Source organism: Amphiprion ocellaris, chromosome 8 (genome assembly GCF_022539595.1).
Source record: "Amphiprion ocellaris isolate individual 3 ecotype Okinawa chromosome 8, ASM2253959v1, whole genome shotgun sequence".
Taxonomy (NCBI): domain Eukaryota; kingdom Metazoa; phylum Chordata; class Actinopteri; family Pomacentridae; genus Amphiprion; species Amphiprion ocellaris.
The window spans coordinates 18,050,345-18,069,112 of record NC_072773.1 but is presented as its reverse complement, the minus strand read 5'-3'; the positions used below and the strand labels follow the sequence as shown (position 1 = coordinate 18,069,112).

The 18,768-nt window shown below is 38.1% G+C and overlaps 2 protein-coding genes and 1 long non-coding RNA gene across 3 annotated transcripts in view; 1 reads left to right on the top strand and 2 right to left on the bottom strand.

Annotated features, from left to right (window-relative positions):
- The window catches only part of hnf4a (hepatocyte nuclear factor 4, alpha), a 24,947-nt gene extending 17,000 nt beyond the window's left edge, over positions 1-7,947 (bottom strand). The window contains exon 1 of the mRNA XM_023260923.3: positions 7,791-7,947. Within this exon, the coding sequence (XP_023116691.1) occupies positions 7,791-7,839 (49 nt within the window). The 5' untranslated portion in view covers positions 7,840-7,947. The remainder of the gene's footprint in view (positions 1-7,790) is intronic.
- The window catches only part of LOC129349484 (uncharacterized), a 23,201-nt gene extending 4,433 nt beyond the window's left edge, over positions 1-18,768 (top strand). Inside the window, exon 2 of the long non-coding RNA XR_008602503.1 lies at positions 15,036-18,768. This is a non-coding gene — a long non-coding RNA (uncharacterized LOC129349484). The remainder of the gene's footprint in view (positions 1-15,035) is intronic.
- On the bottom strand, positions 12,553-18,408 carry r3hdml (R3H domain containing-like). The gene is made up of 5 exons (XM_055012764.1): positions 18,121-18,408; positions 17,006-17,124; positions 16,768-16,870; positions 15,029-15,144; positions 12,553-13,158 (listed from the first exon to the last, which is right to left on the bottom strand). Exons 1-5 carry the CDS (start codon positions 18,406-18,408, stop codon positions 13,035-13,037), a joined length of 750 nt encoding a protein of 249 aa, XP_054868739.1. The 3' UTR covers positions 12,553-13,034.

Genomic DNA, 18,768 nt, shown 5'->3' with positions numbered 1-18,768 from the left:
TCACGCAACCGTTGTTTTTAACTCACATGTGTGGTGAGTTTGTCAGACAACATTGTGGTTATAACATCAGTACTATAGCGGTGCAGAGCAGCAGATTGGACATGGCTGCCAGCTAACATGTAGTTTTAATCGGGTGTTCATCTCACTGTTTCATACTCATTCTCTAGTCTGACAATGGAAAAAGAAAAATATGTAAAAGAGAACAGCTTCATTGAGAATTCAGCTATATTAAGACAGTATACGTGAGACAGAGAGCAGAAGAGAAGAAAACAGATGTAAACACCAGCTGAGTTTTGGTTGCACTGAGGTACAGTAGGTGACATTAAAACACAATAACCCACCCAGTCCTAGCTTGTTTCTTGGTTTCAAATCGCACTTACAGTTCCCCCCATCTCTCAATGTCCCAGTTTCACAGAGCTCTGGTGTGGGAATATGATCAAAGCTAATAACATTAGCCACATGAGTCATGCAATGTGCTAAACACTGAGGATTGTCCTGTTGTTGTGGTGACATTGCCATCATTAATCACAGCAATCCACTGGATCTTCAGTTCTTCAGATTCTGGGAGTGCATGAAGATTCTTGTGCATACAAAGTTTCACAATGACTACTGGCTACCTGTTTTTTTTTATGTAGAAACTGGATAAAGTTCTTGTTGGCTTGTAATCTTAGGACACTATCTAGTTAAGTAAGTAAAGTTAAGTGAAACAACTCTGAAAATATTTAGATATGCAGCCTAATGAGGATCTCTCCATTGATTAAATTGTGTATGCACAGATAAGCTACAATATTAAAATTAGCTAATGCTGTGTCGGTCCCCCTTGTCCCTTGTGCTACGAAAACAGTCAGGTCTGCAACAGTGTTAAGATGGGTGGTGGGTGGTACAATATAACAGAAACATGAATGCCAGGACCAGAGGTTTAGCAGAATATTGCTGTGTAATGAGATAATCAGTGTCGAACTGCCCATAGCTATGCTAATCTATGCATACCTTCCAGGAGTAAAGCAGTTCTACAGATATAAACTGTTAAAATGACTTAACAACATATCTGAAGTTCAGACTTTAACATATATATATATTTGTTTTCTTATGATCAACTGTTTCCTGTTGTGTTAACAGTAGTCAGCAGGTACAGTGTGTTTCCAATGAAAATACAGTCTTAAAACTTCAATTTTACCACTTTGTACTTTTCTTTAATATTGTCCATATACTGTACTTTTACTCTACTGCATGTACACCGATCAGGCATAACATTATAACCACTGACAGGTAAAGTGAATAACACTGATTATTTCTTCATCATAGCACCTGTTAGTGGGTTGGATATATTAGCCAGCAAGTGAACATTTTGTGCTCAAAGTTGGTCTTTTAGAAGCAGGAAAAATGGGCAAGTGTAAGGATTTGAGCCAGTTTGACAAGCATCAAATTGTGATGGCCAGACAACTGGGTCAGAGCATCTCCAAAACTGCAGCTCTTGTGGGATGTTCCTGGTCTGCAGTGGTCAGTATCTATCAAAAATGGTCCAAGGAAGGAACAGTGGTGAACCTGCGACAGGGTCATGGACGGCCAAGGCTCAGTGATGCATGTGTGGAGCGAAGGCTTGCCCGTGTGGTTCGATCCAACAGATGAGCTGTTCAAATTGCTGAAGAAGTTAATGCTGGTTCTGATAGAAAGGTGTCAGAATACACAGAGCATCACAGTTTGTTGTGTATGTAGCTGCATAGCCACAGACCAGTCAGGATGCCCATGCTGACCTCAGTGCGCTGCCAAAAGCACCAACAATGGACACATGAGCATCAGAATTGAACCATGGAGCAATGGAAGAAGGTGACCTGGTCTGATGAATCATGTTTTCTTTTACATCACGTGGATAGCTAGGTGCATCGCTTACCTGGGAACACATGACACCAGGATGCACTATGGGAAGAAGGCAAGCCGGCAGAGGCAATGTGATGCTTTGGGCAATGTTCTGCTGGGAAACCTTGAGTCCTGCCATCCATGTGGATGTTACTTTGACACGTACCACCTACCTAAACATTGTTGTAGAGCATGTACACCTTTTCATAGAAATGGTATTCCCTGATGGCTGTGGCCTCTTTCAATATGATAATGCATCGTGCCACAAAGCAAAAATGGTTCAAGAATGGTTTGAGGAGCACAACAATGAGTTTGAGGTGTTGACTTGACTTCCAAATTACCCAGATCTTAATCCAATCAAGTATCTGTGGGATGAGCTGGACAAACAAGTCCGATCCATGGAGGTCCTACCTCGCAACTTCCAGGACTGGAGCATGTTCACCTGCTGAGAATGATCATTAAATTAAAAGCTCCAAAACAACTACAATTGAACATGAGATAAAATTGTTTATGAACATGTTTTTGTAAAACTGCTTCAAATTAACCATAAATTGCATCTGTAATATAACACAATAATATAATAGCACCTAAGAAAGCCACTCTGTAATCTAATGAAAATGTTTTATTCATTTGAATAATAATTTTTGCTTCTTAAACAAAAATGAATATGCTCAAGACTTCTACAGGAGATAGATTATTTTCACTGTGTAGTTTTTAGTCTTGTGCCTTCAGTTCGAACAGATTTTTAATCCATTTAACCCTGAACATGAATACTCATCACTTTACGCAACATAGCTACCATTAACATAAAGACCACAAACATCATTTTTCATAAGTTTCCTTGCTGTGTGACCTTTAGATTAGATTATGTTCTGTCTGTGTGCTTAGTTTTGACGGATGGTATATATTAAGAACCCCATGCCTCTCAGTGTCAAGTCATTCAGCTTTGTAGGCAAACAGATATCTGCTGAGGGTCTATTCAGCGGCTGTTGTCCTGTTTGCATTCACCAAGTGATTCCGCCAACAGCAGAGCTCGGGAGTTTGTCCAGGCTATGACCGTTGAGCAATTAATCCCATGTGTTCGACACAAACTGTGTGTATTCTATGAGCTATAAGTTAGCAGCTGAGTATAGAAGGGGCAAGTCATTCCAGGTGGAAGCGACCTGAACAGTGCTCTGTGGCTTGTGTGGACAAAGAAGCATAGTATAACCCGATCTAGGCCAAAAAGAAGCTTAGAGCAGGCAGCTGCCAAAGAATGTATTTGGAACATAAATGTCCTGGTTTTGGAAGATTTGTCAAGTGTATACTATAAACAAATCCTTTCAGAAAATGTTGCTATTGTGCTCAAAAACAGTGCAGCTCAGTAATCCACCTAAAAACAACAAAAATCTTCTGATCAATGCAATGTTTGTTGGTTTTGTAAATAAAGGACCAAAATCCTCTACAATAGTCTTCATTTCTTTTATAGTGTATAGCCTTGTCTATTGTCAACAAATCTAATGGGTTATAGATTAAGGTAGAATAGTGTTTTCTGCTTAGGACACTTCTTCATAGAGTGGCTGACGTGGCGTCATTGTAAGAGCTGATCAGATTCTATAAAGTCAGTGGGTTAGATGAGTGCTTCATTTTTTAAAAATCTCATTAGGATGCAATGGACCATCCCTTACAAAAGGAGAGCAGATAACCCTGTTCTACAACTCCGAATGCCAACAACATTCAAATAGTCTCACTGAGCCATGCAGAATGGTCCGATTGCACCTCCCTTTCATCGGGGAAACAAGCTGTGGCTTGTCTGTGTTACTTTAAAGCAATCACAACTATCTTGACCAGGGCTAAGCCGAAGACGCCGCATCTCTACAAAATAGTGTTTTGGTGGAACAGTCTTACGTGCAGATACAAAAACTATCACCACAATGACCAATTTCCCACAGGAAAATGCTATAAAAATCAATAGAAGACAACTCCATGAGAAGACTTTTACCAATGAAACCACACCCATCATTTGATAACTGGTTGCCCAAAAGGTGAAGCCTGCTGATATATTTGCTCTGGAGGAATTCATTGGACTCTGGATGGATTGGACTGGATGATATACTCGCAGCATTATGCTCTTGCAGAAACTTCATGAAACCAGTATCACTATATACTTTTTCCACAGTGATCTCCAAAACATGAAAGTTTGCAAGATGACCCTTCATCTATAGTAATCAACAAATATTTCAGGAGATCTGTATACAGAAGAAAACAGACCAGCAGCTATTGTCTGGATCCATGTCTGGCTCTTTCCCAGCATACACTGTAGCTGCCGCCCTTGACTGTTGACCTGGTTCTTTGTCACTGCTAACGGGGACACAACCAAAACCTTTGCTTTTTACACCTTCTGTCTTTGTCTACCTTCGCTAGTGCACTGTAGGCAAAAGGCCAAGCATAGAAAATGAAACTTTGCCCATGACTCATAGGAAAACACACAAGAGCATGCATGACAACCATTTACCAAAAGAATCAAGCAGCCCTGCCTAATTGCGTGACCCAGATCTTCAGCAAAACTTACTGTTGTTGTTTCTTGAAGTGAGGGAAATTTTGAAAATGGTGGCACATAGATAGCAGAAGGACATGAGAAAGCCGTGTGAAACAAGCCAATGACAGGCTTGTACCTACATCTGGTTAGTCAGACTACATTGAAAGAATTCACCATCCACAGCAGACCCATCAACAACTGCTGCATGATTACATAGGCATGCAACTGCAGTCGGATTCTCTTAGCATCACATGGCTTTTCCTGTATTCTCTTTAATTATGCTTTACATCTTTCTTTAACTTCATGACCTGTTTCACTGAGATCGAGGCAAAGTGTTTAGGAAGAATGTTGTACTATCTAACTGCAACCTAGAGTCAACAATATGTGGTCCATCTTTCAGTTCTTCCCCCTTCAGCAGCCTGTCTGTGGCTCTCAGTCTGGAGATGATTGATTCTTGTTGAATATGTGCAGCAAAACTTTAGCTACAGGTCACCAATATGTACTATTTAAATTTTAAAAAATCTATCAATTAAAACAGCAAACTTTACTCAAGTGGGGGAATTTGCTGGGGGCTATTTTCTGTCATTACAAATTTGGTGTGTATTGCGAGTAGGATTATTTTTACTTTTTTTTTCAAAAAAAGAGTGTGTTCATTGTAATGAATTAACATTTCTTTTGATAGTTACAAAGAAACTCTATGGCACAGAGGAATAAAATATGTCAGCCTTTGCTTATGCACACAGTACTTTTGATTTACTCTTCATGGCATTTTCCGACAATGATAAAATAAACCACCACACTCATGGTTACTATTTAGAGTATTGGTGGGATAGATAATGAGGCATTTAGAAGCTTTCTATCTGACCAGTGACATGTTTATATTATTACTGAAGCCATCAGGGGTCCGTTTTACAAAGCAGGTTCAACAAACTCTGAGTATAACCCTGAACTCTGTGTTGACCTACTCTGAGATAGGAAACTGAGTTTCTGGTTCCAGAACAGCTGATTTGAGTTGGTTTAATCAACTCGGAGTAGTTTCACCTGGAGTTAAGTGCGTGCACCACAACTATAAAAAGGCAGCATCAATGGAGGCACGATTCAACGAGTCACCATGGTAACGGGGAAGCGGAGGGCTGCGTTTTTCAGTGCACTTAATGCGCTCATATGGCGAGTTTAAACACGTTTTTAGAAAGAAGTGCAACACCGCTGCAGCTGCAAAAGAGAGGAAGACGGCGTGGAGAACATTGCTGCCCAGGTCAATGTGCAAGTTTAAATGTAGTCCTTTGCAATCACAATAATATTACAGGGGAAAACTTTGGAATGGTAGCCTATTAAGTTATTTCATTTAGGTGCAATCTTATGGGGGAGAAGCGTACGTGGCAGCAGCTTAAAGTGAAATATAAAAACATTGTTCAAACAGGTAAGACCTCGGCATAATCTCATGAAGGTACCTCATTTTTAGCATGTTTTACATTGTAAAGTAGCCTAAATATTAAGTGGCTGTTTGACTGTGCAGTTGTTTTATCCCACACATAGCCCAAATGTCTTCATCCATATCATGTTCTGTTAAATAATTACACCTATTTAAACTAACACAGACCTCTACTCAGCCAACAGAAAGAAAGCACATGGGTAAAGCCGTTTCAGGGCCAGGCACACTTTTCTAACTGCCCTGCATACAGTTGCCTTACTTAAGTGCTCTGCATCTCCAATATTATACAAGAAACTTCCATTTGCAAAGAACCGCAGCGCAACACACAATATCTGCTGGGATGTGAGAGCATGACTGTGGTTGGTAATGTTGCAAATGTAAGGACGGATTAAGTTGTGGATGTAGATTATGGACTGTGATGTGAAACGGTACCACTCAAAAAGATAATTGCGCGGATATGCAAGAACATCTATGTGCGGTCTGATAACAATCTCCCGATGAATATTTAATTCTCCGCGCAGTAATGCAGCTCCTTCATCTACTGGATCGTTAATAAAAGGACATGTCATTTTGACAGACGGCAGAACTAGGCTTCGCCAAAACTCGCCAGCTGACTGAATGAATGAATGAGGAAATCAAATAGCGTGTGTGGCTGAAAGAGTTAGCATACAGGTTATCCTGGATAGTTTATCTACTCCAATTACACTTAACCAAACAATTTCAAGAAAGTGAAAATGAAATTCCAGTGGGAGTTAAACAGTCAGTAAATGATTTCCATTGGCCTATTTCCATTTGAGTATGAGTGGTTGCCATTAATCAATTTGCGTTTTGAGTAGTCATTACATCACCGAGCCTCTAAAACCAATTATTTTTTTGAACATATTCAGATAACTTGATCACTGTACTGCAAAAAACTGCAAAAACTTTGGAAAATACTGCAAATATTTGCAACATCACAATATTTTTAGCAGGTAACAGCGTAATTTTGTGATCACACATTGTAAAGAATTACGATTTGTCAAACTGGTGACTTTTGTTGTGGACATGATTTACAGTTCTGTCCTGTTTTTTGGAAGTTGACATGCAAAAAAATATTTTTTTTTTCAGTGATTTTGCTAGTTGTTCTCTGTAATTTAACCAAACAGAGAAAATCTGTAAAATAGCAGTAAACTGTTCAAAAAATACAGTTAGAAGCCATATCATTTTTTTGCACTATGGATTGTACAGCAGCATATGTTTCGGAACGCATCAACTGTTTGTGGATTTTTTATTTTTTCGTACTGTGAAAATGGATTTGCATCTCCACATCCCACTGTTACATGCAAATCACTCAATGAATGACCACAGGAGTAAAAACAAAACTACCTTCTGAAAGCTAGTGTGAGAAACGTGATGCAGCGAGGCCTTTGCTTTCACTGAGATCAGTGAAAGCAGACATCACATGGGAAAAGTCTTTAGCCTTAGGAGAGAGAGAACGATGGAGATTAATCTTAAAGAAATCCAAACCTTCTACTGTGTTTCTGCTTGTACAGCATCATATAATGTGACAATTTTTTAAAAAAAAATTATAGACGTTTCATCTGGGCTTAATATTTCAGTCTTTTCAAAAAGCACTTCACCACAACATCCTGAACACAGCATGCTCAGCTCATCCTCTAAGCCCCATCAGACTCTTTGTGCTCTACTCTGACAACTCAATACCTCTGAACCATCATCACAATCAGGCCCAGCTCCTATGGCCCTCCTAACAACCTCCATATCTCTGCCACACCTCCTGGATTACAGCCGTGTGAAAAAGCCAGACACATATGGCGATGATATTTCCACACTGAATCAGCTGTGATCCAGCAGAGCTCTGGAGCTGCAGCAGAAAATCACCGAAAAACACAGAAAAGGCAAGCAGCTGCCACGGTGGACTGTTTTCTTTTCTTTTTAAACTGAAACTATCGAGCCAACTTGATAAAAACAAAAGTGTGTACTCACCAAATGGAGGTTCCATACTTGAGCTGACTTGTGTGTTTACATTGACCATGTCGTCTTCTGCGTCCTCTCGAGCGTATGTTTTAAATCCACTTTTTCCTCCCTCACCATAAGGTGTAAAATGTGGAAGTTTGGCACAGGGTGCTGTAGTGTGAGAAGGGAGTTGTTGGTGCAAGGTAAGGCCGGTGTTGCTGCTGTTATCTTATTGATTTTCCTAATCTGGGCAAATGTGGGTGGGGAGGTTAAACAGTAACTAGGCTCGTATGGACACCGATCTATATAGCAGCTGTAACTATGGCAACATGATGATAGAAACTCAAATAGACATAAAGTTATTATGTGCTTTTTCCTCTTTCTCATCACCAAACAGCCATTTCTCCAGATACAGAGTGGGAGTAGTGAATTAGAGCGTTGAATAAGAGTTTATAGAAAAAGGAGAGAGAAAGCAGGAGGGTGGGGAGGGATATAAAGGACAGACAGGAGTGGAGAATGTACTGAGGGTGGCAGCGAACAAACTGTATGATTAATGATGTCACCATTTTTGTTTTGACTGAGGGGAAAAAGTTTCTCACTGCTCACCGCTGTTACAGATTTGGGCCAATGCTATCCACTTCAAAATGTTGTTTCCATAGTCTCCCTGCAGAAAGGGAACTCCCACATTCTTTATAGTTTTGCTCCATACATTGCAGGCTGAAAGGTAGGGCAAACTGGGGTAATACGCTCACCTTACAGTGTTTATCGTCTTTTATAATAGAAATATATCAAATTTCAGGATAATACACTGTAAAAATGAATGTTTTTATTTTATTTTGTTTGTTTTTTTTAAACTATTTATTTTTTCTTCCAGATTTTCCTGTTTTGTTAACTTAATAACTACTAAATCACGGGAAAATAATACTTATTAACATGTTAGCCATAAATAAACAGACCAAAGCAGTACATAATGTCCGCATTAAAAATCTGTAATAATTTTTATAGTAATAGTAATTTATTTTTTTACATGTAACCTTAGAGTTACAGTGTTTTACTGTTTTTAAATCAGTTCAAATAGTATTTTACAGATATTTGCCATTATTTTCCAGGTGTTGAATGTTACAGTGTTCCACCATGTGTTTATGAATAATTGCTGCCAGATTTTCACAGTTTTTAAAGAGAATTGTTTTTTACAGTGTATGTAGACAAGAAGCGCACTTAAATGAACAAATCTGGAGGGTAATTAAATAATAACTACAACTTTCCTATTATAAAACTTAGATTTAACATCTTTAATAAAATCCCACGATGAAGCTCATCCCTTTCAGGAGAAAAATCATCCAAGGGGAATCTTACTTCACAAGTCATTTTGATCAGTACAGATTTGCTGATTATGCATGACATTAAACGCATTTACAGAATATTATGTTGCTCTGATTTTAGCTGCAAAATGTTAGCTAAAACGTTAGCCAACATTTGTTAGCTAGCATGTTCATAAATTAGTAGTTTTTTTAACTGTCTGACTATTACCAATTTATTTACAGTTGATGGGTCCAGAACAAGAGTGATACCTTTACTCTGCCTTTTTTGTCACTGTAATTCCTGATAACAACAACAAAAAAAGCCAAATCACTAATCACCAGGGACAGTTAGCTGACAGTAGTAAAAACTTCAAGCTAGCGAGCTAGTGCTACAGCAAGCTAATATAGCAAAATAAGCCCCTTTCAAATATAAAACTCATTAAATGAAGCTGACAGCAACTGAATGTGTCGACTACGTGTCTAAATACGCACCCTGGTCACGTTTTCTGAAAAAGTTTTGCCAGGAAACTTGCCCAGCAACATTTCTGTATGACTTTCAACAGGACACGTCTAAACTGAACCAAGACTGAAGGATAGGCAAACACACACAGCGATACTTTGAGGTGTATTAAGTGATTTAAATGCTATTTAAAGATTAGCAAGGCCACTATTATCCCCAAAATTACCTGAAATTAAAATAAATATTCAGTGGAAATGAAGGTGGGGAGGCATATTACCCCGGTTTACCCTTCCAGCTGCAGGCTACATGCTAATTTGCAACATTTTCTTGAGTAATTCTCAAACGTAAGTATAGATTCCTCTTTCATACTTGGACAGTCAGCTTAGCAAGTCAGGCCAGTTAGTTTAGCATAAAAACTGCATGCAAGATAAAAAAATTTTTAAAAACCACCTACCAGTAGGACAGACTCACATCTATCTCCACAGCACTGAGAAAGGTCTGGCTGCTGCTGTAACAAGGATGGTCCTACAAAATAGAAGCGCAGGTATTAAAAAGGCTAATTTGAGAAGAACCAAACAGACCTTGGTTCTCCTCTTAACAAGGCATGAGCTCCCCTGAAAACCTGGATTTGTGAACTTCTGGTCATCTCTAAATCTCGATCATCATGAATTATGCTGTTACCTCTCCTGTTGTCTTGATTTACGGGCACCAAAAAACATTGTTTTCTTGTCTGAAAAAAATCCCAAAACTTCAGCAAAAAAAAATTCCCCAAATTTCTGAAAATTTGCAAAACCTTTAGGAAGAAAATTCCAATAATTCCTTAAAAGCTTCCCTTAATAGTTTTATTTAAAAAAAAAAAAAATCTCCCAAATTTGGCAAGAAAATTCTTGTAATTATTTTCAAAAAATGAGTAAAAATCTTCCACAAAAATCCTAAAAATATCTAAAGTGATTACATATATATCAGTAAAACCTGTAATATTTTCTTTAAGAACAGTCACAAAAAAATCAACCAAAATCCAGCGAAATTTGCTGGATTTTGGTTGATTTTTTTGTGAATGTTCTTAAGAAACATTTTTTTTGCATTTTTTTTCCCACCAAAAAAATGTTAAAAAATTTCTCAAAAATGTTGAAAACGTGGATATCAGAAATTTCACTGTGAAAATATACTTTTTTCCACATTTTCAAACTTTAAAACGGGTCAATTTGACCCACAGGACAACACGAGGGTTAAAACTGTGGTTATGTTATGCATTTTTCCTGGTACGAAAAAATGGAAAAAAATGAGAAAAATGAGCTCATCTAATGCTCATTATTTCACACATTATATCTTAGTTTTCCAGTGAATCAGAGCCAGAGGGAACTTGACATGAGCTCCTCGGAAAACATGACTCATGCTGTTAAAACTGCAGTTATATTTTTTCCTGGTGTAAAACAGCTGATGATCCCCAGGTATAAGTGAGGGTAATGTACAGATAGGAGCGTGCTGGTGATCGGCTCCTGACCAGTGACAGCAGACAATAAGAGGAGCCAAGATGATGCTGCTTGTGCACATCACCTCCCAACCAGCCACGCTTACTTCCAGGCTTTGTACCTGTAGCACCTGATATACTGCGGACTTTTCCAATCTGTTGAAGCTTGCAGAGGTGGACGTCCATTTATCTTGCTGCATATTCTCCGGTATATGTTCGTTAGGAAGATAAAGCATTGAATTTTGGTTTGTTTCTTCTGGTTAGGTTATCTTGTCGGTTTCGTTAGTTAGATCTGTTTGGTTTACATTTTGGCTTTTGTCCAACCTGAAGACAAAACGTGATATTGTAAAAATTGTAAATAAATATCAGAGCTTCACAAATTGCTCCTGTGGCTGTTTGGGACCTGAGGAAGGTGTGTCTGGTTCATGTTATATCTCTGCCATCCCTAGATGGGGCGCAGCAACTCAGAGAATTAGGATACTGTATTATTGATGAATGATTAATGCACGAAGGCAATCATTAATAATTTACTTTGATAAAACGTGTGCTTTATTGCATCACCATCTAAGCATGACAATGCATATCATAAACTTCAGGGGGAAAAAAACTCTGTTGATTCTGTCAAAGCAGAATTGAAGAAGAAAAGGAAGAAGAAACTTTCCTACCAAGTCCCACCTCTGAATTCTGGATTAATCCAAAACATTCAGTCAACCCTGAAGACCGATCAGAGTCATTTCTGTCACGAGTGGTCACACTGATTGGAATAATGGCACATAAAAGTTAATTTGAGAGCTCTATAAATGTTGTATCTGATGCTGACCATGAAAACATGAGAAAAATGAGCTCTTCCAAAGCACATCTAATGCTCATTAATTAACACATTCTATCTTAGTTTCTAAATTCTGCAGAAAATGAAATAAGACAAATGAAATGAAATGATAACCTGTTAATGTAAGAACTTGAGACGTGCTGCTGGGATGAGTTTGTTACTGTCTTCCACTGTTTCTAGTCTTTTTAAGATAATACACTCATCTTCTCCTTGGCTGCAAAGCAACTGGCAGTAAATTTATAAAGCATTACAAGACAAACAAAAAAGAGTAGGAACATTTAATTTAGCCCCATAGCAGGAAAGCTGCATTTCTGAATAAAGAGCTGTTAAATGAACAGTCACTAAGGTGCTGATCTAAGCTGCTCTTTACACTTGTTTGTGAGGAACTTTCCGTGTTTGTTGGTTTTTATATATTTTACGCGTGCGCGCATGCATGTGTGCGTGCGTGCGTGTGTGTGGTGTGTATGTATCAACAAATGAGTTAGGAGGCGCAGCTGATTCCCTCATATTTTGGACCATAAAAGCTGCATTAGTCACCAGTTTTATGGCAGGGAAAGTCTCTGATGGGTAAATGGTGACCTGTAATGAGGTGAAATGAAGGACAGAAAATTTCCTGCAGCAGCAGTGAATAAACACGAGCCACGAACAGCAGATTATGTATACGTCTGCATGGCGTCATCAGTTATTTATGACTTAATTAATGTTCAGTGAAGCAAAGAGACAGCCATGGATTACACACATTCTCACTTTATTGTAGAAATGACTTGACAGCTATTCATGCTGAATAAAGGAAAAAGATTTTATTTATCAGGTTAAAAAGATAATCAATAACAATCCAAGGTTAGAATATGCAATCTGTGCAGTAAAAGTGCTTATTTTTTATGTTAATGCCTCTCAGAAGTCATTCAAGATCACAAATCCATCAATAACAGTGCAAAAAGTAAAAAAACAAAAAACAACTATTTCATACATTAAAAAAATATTTTTGTTTTCAATATTATTTCTTTACTGATGTGGATAAACAAGAGCAATGAGGATAAACTGTCTGTCATAAGTAGGTATTTACAATAAACATGGTAGTAGTGGTAACTGGACAGCTTCATCAGACTTGTCCTGGTATGAAACTGTTGGGTTAGATAAAGCTGAATATTTTTCCTTCTTCAGTAAAATTTTATTTAAAACATCTTGCTGTGTTAATGTCTTCTATGTTTTGTTAGAGTTTTCTGGGTTTTGTGTTTGGTGAGCACTGGTTCCTCCAGCAGGAGCCTCCATAGCTGGACGGACAGACAGAACAAGGCCTCCCAGTCTTATAGGGAGCCTCTCCCACCCAGTTTCCCCTGAAACACAAAAAAGCACAATGATGAACAAAAATAAATCAACTGTGATGCATGTTATAGTTCAGAATACATTTAAGGATGTAAGGCAGACATTATTCTGTGTTTGCTCGAGTTAACACAGCAATAAAAAGACCAAAGCCACCAATTTGTTTGTATGTCTTTCAGTACATTTCCTGTCTCAGCCGGTTACTACTGAGGATATAAATCTTTAAAACAAGTGCATTTTAATCCTAAAATAATCCAGCTGTTCCTAAAACAACTGGACACAGTTGTTACCAGATGTTACTGTTAACAGTGAGCTTGTTTTTGACTATTTCCAGCTGCAGATTTATTCACATTTAATATTCTTGTGAGTGGCAGGACAGGACTGACTCAAAGTAAGGTCCAGTTCATAATAAAGAAACGTGTCCTGCAGTACAACAGTGTGCCTCACTGATGTGTCTTTAATAGCTTTGGGACACACTGAAGTTTTATGGCACAAAAGACAAAGATATATTGGGAGACACAAACAGTAGGAGACATTTACTGTTAGTCTCAGTCTTCTAGTGGGATCTGTTTCCAATAAAAAATACTGAATTTCACCAGACTTATCCTTTAAGAACCTTAACAATACCTCTTACATTTCCTGTTGATAATGTCTCAGTGGTGACACATGGTGAAAAGCACAACTACACCTGCAAACTATCTGTCCAAGGATTGTGCTTTGAGTTGTTTTCACTTATTAAATAGCAAAAGATGAATAATGAAAATCAGTTTTGAAGAAAAAACAATAGAGAGAGGTTCACTGGATCGAAAACAGTGGTGATGTTAGAATGATGATAAAAAACTACAGATCAGGTGCTCTTTAATGATAAGGTCAGAGGTCAGTCAAGATGAAAATATAAAGGCCGTCCCTCTTTTTAATGAAACCCTTGGCAATGGTCAACTGACATGATCACATCAGCTTTTTATTAATTTGATTAAGTGCCAATTAGTTGGGGAATTTACACTCATGAAGCTCATTAGGTCATTTCTTTTTTTTTCTTTTTCTCAAAGAATAGGTTAAAGAAAAGTTGTATTTGATGAAATTACCACAAATGAATACAAACAAAATGCTAATTCAGGATAGATCGCACACAAATGTAAAAAAACTCATATAAAAACTTGAATGGTAAAGTATACACTGTAAAAAAAAATAGCAAAGGAGCTAATATTTCAGCAGCTGGAGTGCCAAGAAATTACTAAAAAGTAACAGAAATTTCCATCATTAATGTTTCTTTTCTAGCCATAATGTTATATACATACAACAAATACATGCAAACTTAAAAAAATAATATTTCTGTTCAATTATCTGTCAAAATAATTTTTTGTGAAGTTTAAACAGCAATTTATAGTTGTATACAGTTACTTATTTTTTCTTGCATGAGATGATATTAAAAATTACTGTGTGTTTCTCTGTTTATTTATTTACTGTCAATTTGGTGTGTTTCAAAATATTGAGATATTCATCAAATAAAAAGGAAAAATTCTGTGATTTTTTTTCTTTGACAGTTCAACATCACACAACTTCTGTATTTGTTTTTAAGTCATACATATGAAGGAAACAGAACGGAGAACACAAGGCTGACTGATGAAATGAGTGGAATAAATTGGCTTTTAAGAAAATACACAGAATCTTTTTCTTGCAAAGACATAGATGAGATCAACAGCACTTTAATCCTGTAAATGTAGCTAAATATGAAGCTGCAACCTGCAGTCTTTTATTGCAAAGTAGCTTATTAGTAGATTTTACTGCCAGGCTTCCATTGTTACAGCCATGATTTTTTGTTTTTGGCAAAAAAGTGAATAAGAATATCTTACAAAATACTAATGTATTTCATTATGTTCTTACTTTATAGAGTAGTTGCAGACCAGCAGTGTTGCTTCTCTCCAGATGCTGCCAAACACATGCATGTTGGAGCATTTCCTGACAGCACATCCCACTCTACTGGTGCTCGCCCAAACCATCTAAGAGAAACCAGCACACATGTTTTGATGCTCATATGCACAAAGTGAAACCATACATACACAAGAGACAAACTCATCCGAAAACTCTGTTATCTATACTCCAGTTAATCCTCATTATGGTCACGGGAAGGTTGGAATCTATCCCAGCTGACACAATGGACAGGTCACCGGTCTATCACAGGGCTACATATAGAGACAAACAAGCTGCTCACATTCACACCTACAGACAGTTTCTAATTACCAGTGAACCTCAGCATGTTTTTGGACTGTGGGAGGAAGCCAGAGAACCCGGAGAAAACCCACACATGCACAGGGAGAACATGCAAACTCCATGCAGAAAGATCCCAGGAAGGCCGGGATGCGAACCAGGGATCTTCTAGCTGCAAGGTGACAGTGCTAACCACCGAGCCCCTGTAAACTTATTATGCAAAAATGTCCACAACAATAATCACATTTCATCTAACCCTTCTGACATAACCCTTTTTAACGGCACCAATCTGTCTCCTCCATTTACAGCAATCATAAAACTGATGAATATTTCAGCCACTTTCTGTTTTTGTATAAAGAGCTGCTGTATAAACAGATGCAGAGTCACTGAATGAGTGAACTTAGCTCAGGCAGCATATTGCTGGCTGCAAATAAACCGGAGGATTATTTTATTTGTCACTGACAGATTCCAAATAACCAAAATAAATTGAATGTTTTTATGGTTTAGGCTCACCCTCAAACCCACCACTATTCTGTTCATCAAAACTGATGTATTGGTCCTGCTAGGCAGAGGATTTTGTTGAGGAAAAGAAAGCCTGGATAGAGAGATGTTACGACTGTCAGTGGCATCTCATGCAAAATCCACCACTTTTATGCATTTATTTTTATTTTGGACATTAAATTTCTTAAGGGCAGAAGTAAATTAAACTAAATGTAAATCTCACAAGAGGGAAAGTTCTCTCCTCTCTCAAAAATGCACTATAACCACCCTCCTCCACCCAAATAATATTATATAGTTCCTAATAAACTAATACAAAATGATGAAGTTGGGAGATTTTCAGGGGCTGATGCCATTATTTTTGGGAAAACAAATACACTGATGTCCTTTAGTGTTCAGTGTATAGTAGTAAATGTGCCTGTTTCAGTGTGTGCAGAACTGTGCAAAATTTGCTGGTACTTTAGTTTCCTATCCATCATGCATCACCGTCAAACTATATCTGATCAGACCCAAAGACATTCTGTGGAATAACATAAACTTCAAACATGACAATAAAAATCTTCAGCCACATGCAGAACAAGGACACCCACACAGGTACTGAGGCCCCATAGAGCTTTATATGTCTGGATATCATGGAGTCAGTCTGAGATTACACACTGAGACTGTCTGAATCCACAGAAAAACTGAAGTTCTCCAAGATGCTGCCCCAACCTACCTGCCAAGTAAAACTATGTGTTAAAGTCAGAAAGCTGAAAAGTATTGATTTCATTTAGGTTTCTCCAGTTTTCAAGTCTTTGTATGATGAATTTAACTGCCCATGTCATTATTTTTTTCACATTTTCTGCATTTTAGGAAACATCTCCTCATTATCATACATCGTGTTTAATTTGATCTAAGCCGTGACGCAGTCAATGTACCTGAGTGTAGTGAGAGCACACAGATCCAGTGCATCTGTTGGGGTAGGAGAAATGATGCCTCTCATTGTGCCAGGACCTGACCATATCTGTGATGGACTGGTACCTGCCGCATTAAATCTCTCATTAGCATATAGTACATGCAGTACAAAACAGCTCTCTGTTGTATTTTTCACACAGGGTCCATCATCATTTTAATCTGTATTCACTGCAGACTGTAAATCTGACAGCTCTGCAAAACCTTCCTGAAGTGATTGACAGGTTCTGGCCCATATATTTCATGGCTTGTGTCGGCCCGTGATCCCAAACGCATCGTGAAGCCCAAGAGTCGGCTGACCTAGCAAGTGCCTCATCCCACAGCTGTATAAGTAACAGAGAGAGAGGATAAGAGAGGGGATGTTAATTTCACTCTGCTCAGTAAGAAGAAGAGAAAAAAAAAGCAGTAACAACACCGTCATTTCTAAGATAGGAAAACTCTGCATTCAAAGCAAACTATGCCGGTGAATTTGCCCCTGGCAATTACTATATATTGTCCTTGTGGGTTATTGTTACCAATGGCCACACATGTAAACAGCATTTTATTGTAATTGGTGGTGCTAATTTCACCTGGAAGATCTACCACACATTTCATGTGCAGACTGTGGATAACTATCATTAACTAGATGCTACAGAACCAGCAAATGTAAGAACAACTTCCACTTCCGTTACAATGCTTTAAAAAAAAGCTGCTCAGTCTGAACTATTGATTATTCTGGCCACACACATCTACAAGGTTGATCCCTGGACAATAAAATATATCTTATCTTATCTTATCTTATCTTATCTTATCTTATCTTATCTTATCTTATCTTATCTTATTTTAATCTGTTTTATATTGTTGGGTGGTTCAATTGTCTGGTGAACAGTGAACTAAAGCAAAAAAAAAAAAAATTAATAAAATTTAAATAAAAGTAGATGTTCAATTAATGTAGTGGAGTCAAATATAACATTTCCCTCTCAAATGGGGTGAACTACATGTTCAAAGCAACACAAAGTACCTCAAAGTTGGATTTAGCCTGATTTAGCATAATGTGGTTTTATGCTAAGACATCCTAAAATTATGAATGTGGTTTTCTTGAAATCATCTTAATTGGATGGGTGTCATTGTCGTTGCATGTTTGTTGCACTGTTTTCTTGTTGTTTGGGTGTGTTACCCCTTAATGCAATATTGTGTTTTTCTTTGTAGCAGCCGTATCTTTTGCATTCTTTTTCTGTAGAATCCTGCCTCACTTGCACCACGTATAACTGTAGAAAAAATAAATCACATTGTGGAGAGTACCATGTGTGTCTGGTCTGATGCACCTTCCAGCATCTCACCATGTACTCCATATCAGCAGCAGGCGGGGAGACCTGAGAGCGAACTCGGTTGTGGTAATCCAGCAGGGCGTTCAAGTCTCTGGCTGAAATGGCTCGCCTACGTCTGCTGCGAGACACACCCTCAGCTCCACTGAACATCCTCAAGTCAGACTGTATCTCAGCTGCGGCTCTGGTCGTGTTGAGCAGCTCTGTGGAGTCTGACAGCACAGCAGCAGCAGCTCCCATGTGAGGCATCGTCCACAGGGTGGCAGCCAACAGGAGCTGAACAGCAGCAGCAGCAGCAGCCATTTGAGCCCTGAGGAGGAGGCAGTGAGGACAATCAGTGAAGGAAGCTCCATGTAAATGACTAATTTGGTGCAGATTTCAGCTTAATTAACCTCATAACAAGCAGTTCCCCAGTTTTTACATAAGCAGTGTCCATAAATCACATTTTATGAGGAGCTAAAAGCTCATATTGTCAGTTAGCAATAAGATGATTAACATTGTTTTTTGTTTTGTTTTTGTTGTTGGTCTTCTGATATTAAACAAAAAAAATCTCAGTGAGTATATAGCACTCAAGAAGTAATTACATAATCCTGCAAATTTTCCTGCATAAAATAACAAGAAAACATGAGAAATTTCCAATATACAGTCACAATGTACCGAAAA

What these genes read in the sequence shown, in the direction of transcription:
- r3hdml (XM_055012764.1), bottom strand. Translation starts at nt 18,408, where the DNA reads ATGGCTGCTGCTGCTGCTGCTGTTCAGCTCCTGTTGGCTGCCACCCTG. An exon ending in TGTGCTCTCACTACACTCAG is followed by an intron (nt 15,145 to 16,767) that starts GTACATTGACTG and finishes GGTTTCTCTTAG; the next exon opens with ATGGTTTGGGCGAGCACCAG. An exon ending in GTCTGCAACTACTCTATAAA is followed by an intron (nt 13,159 to 15,028) that starts GTAAGAACATAA and finishes TTTGTGTTTCAG; the next exon opens with GGGAAACTGGGTGGGAGAGG.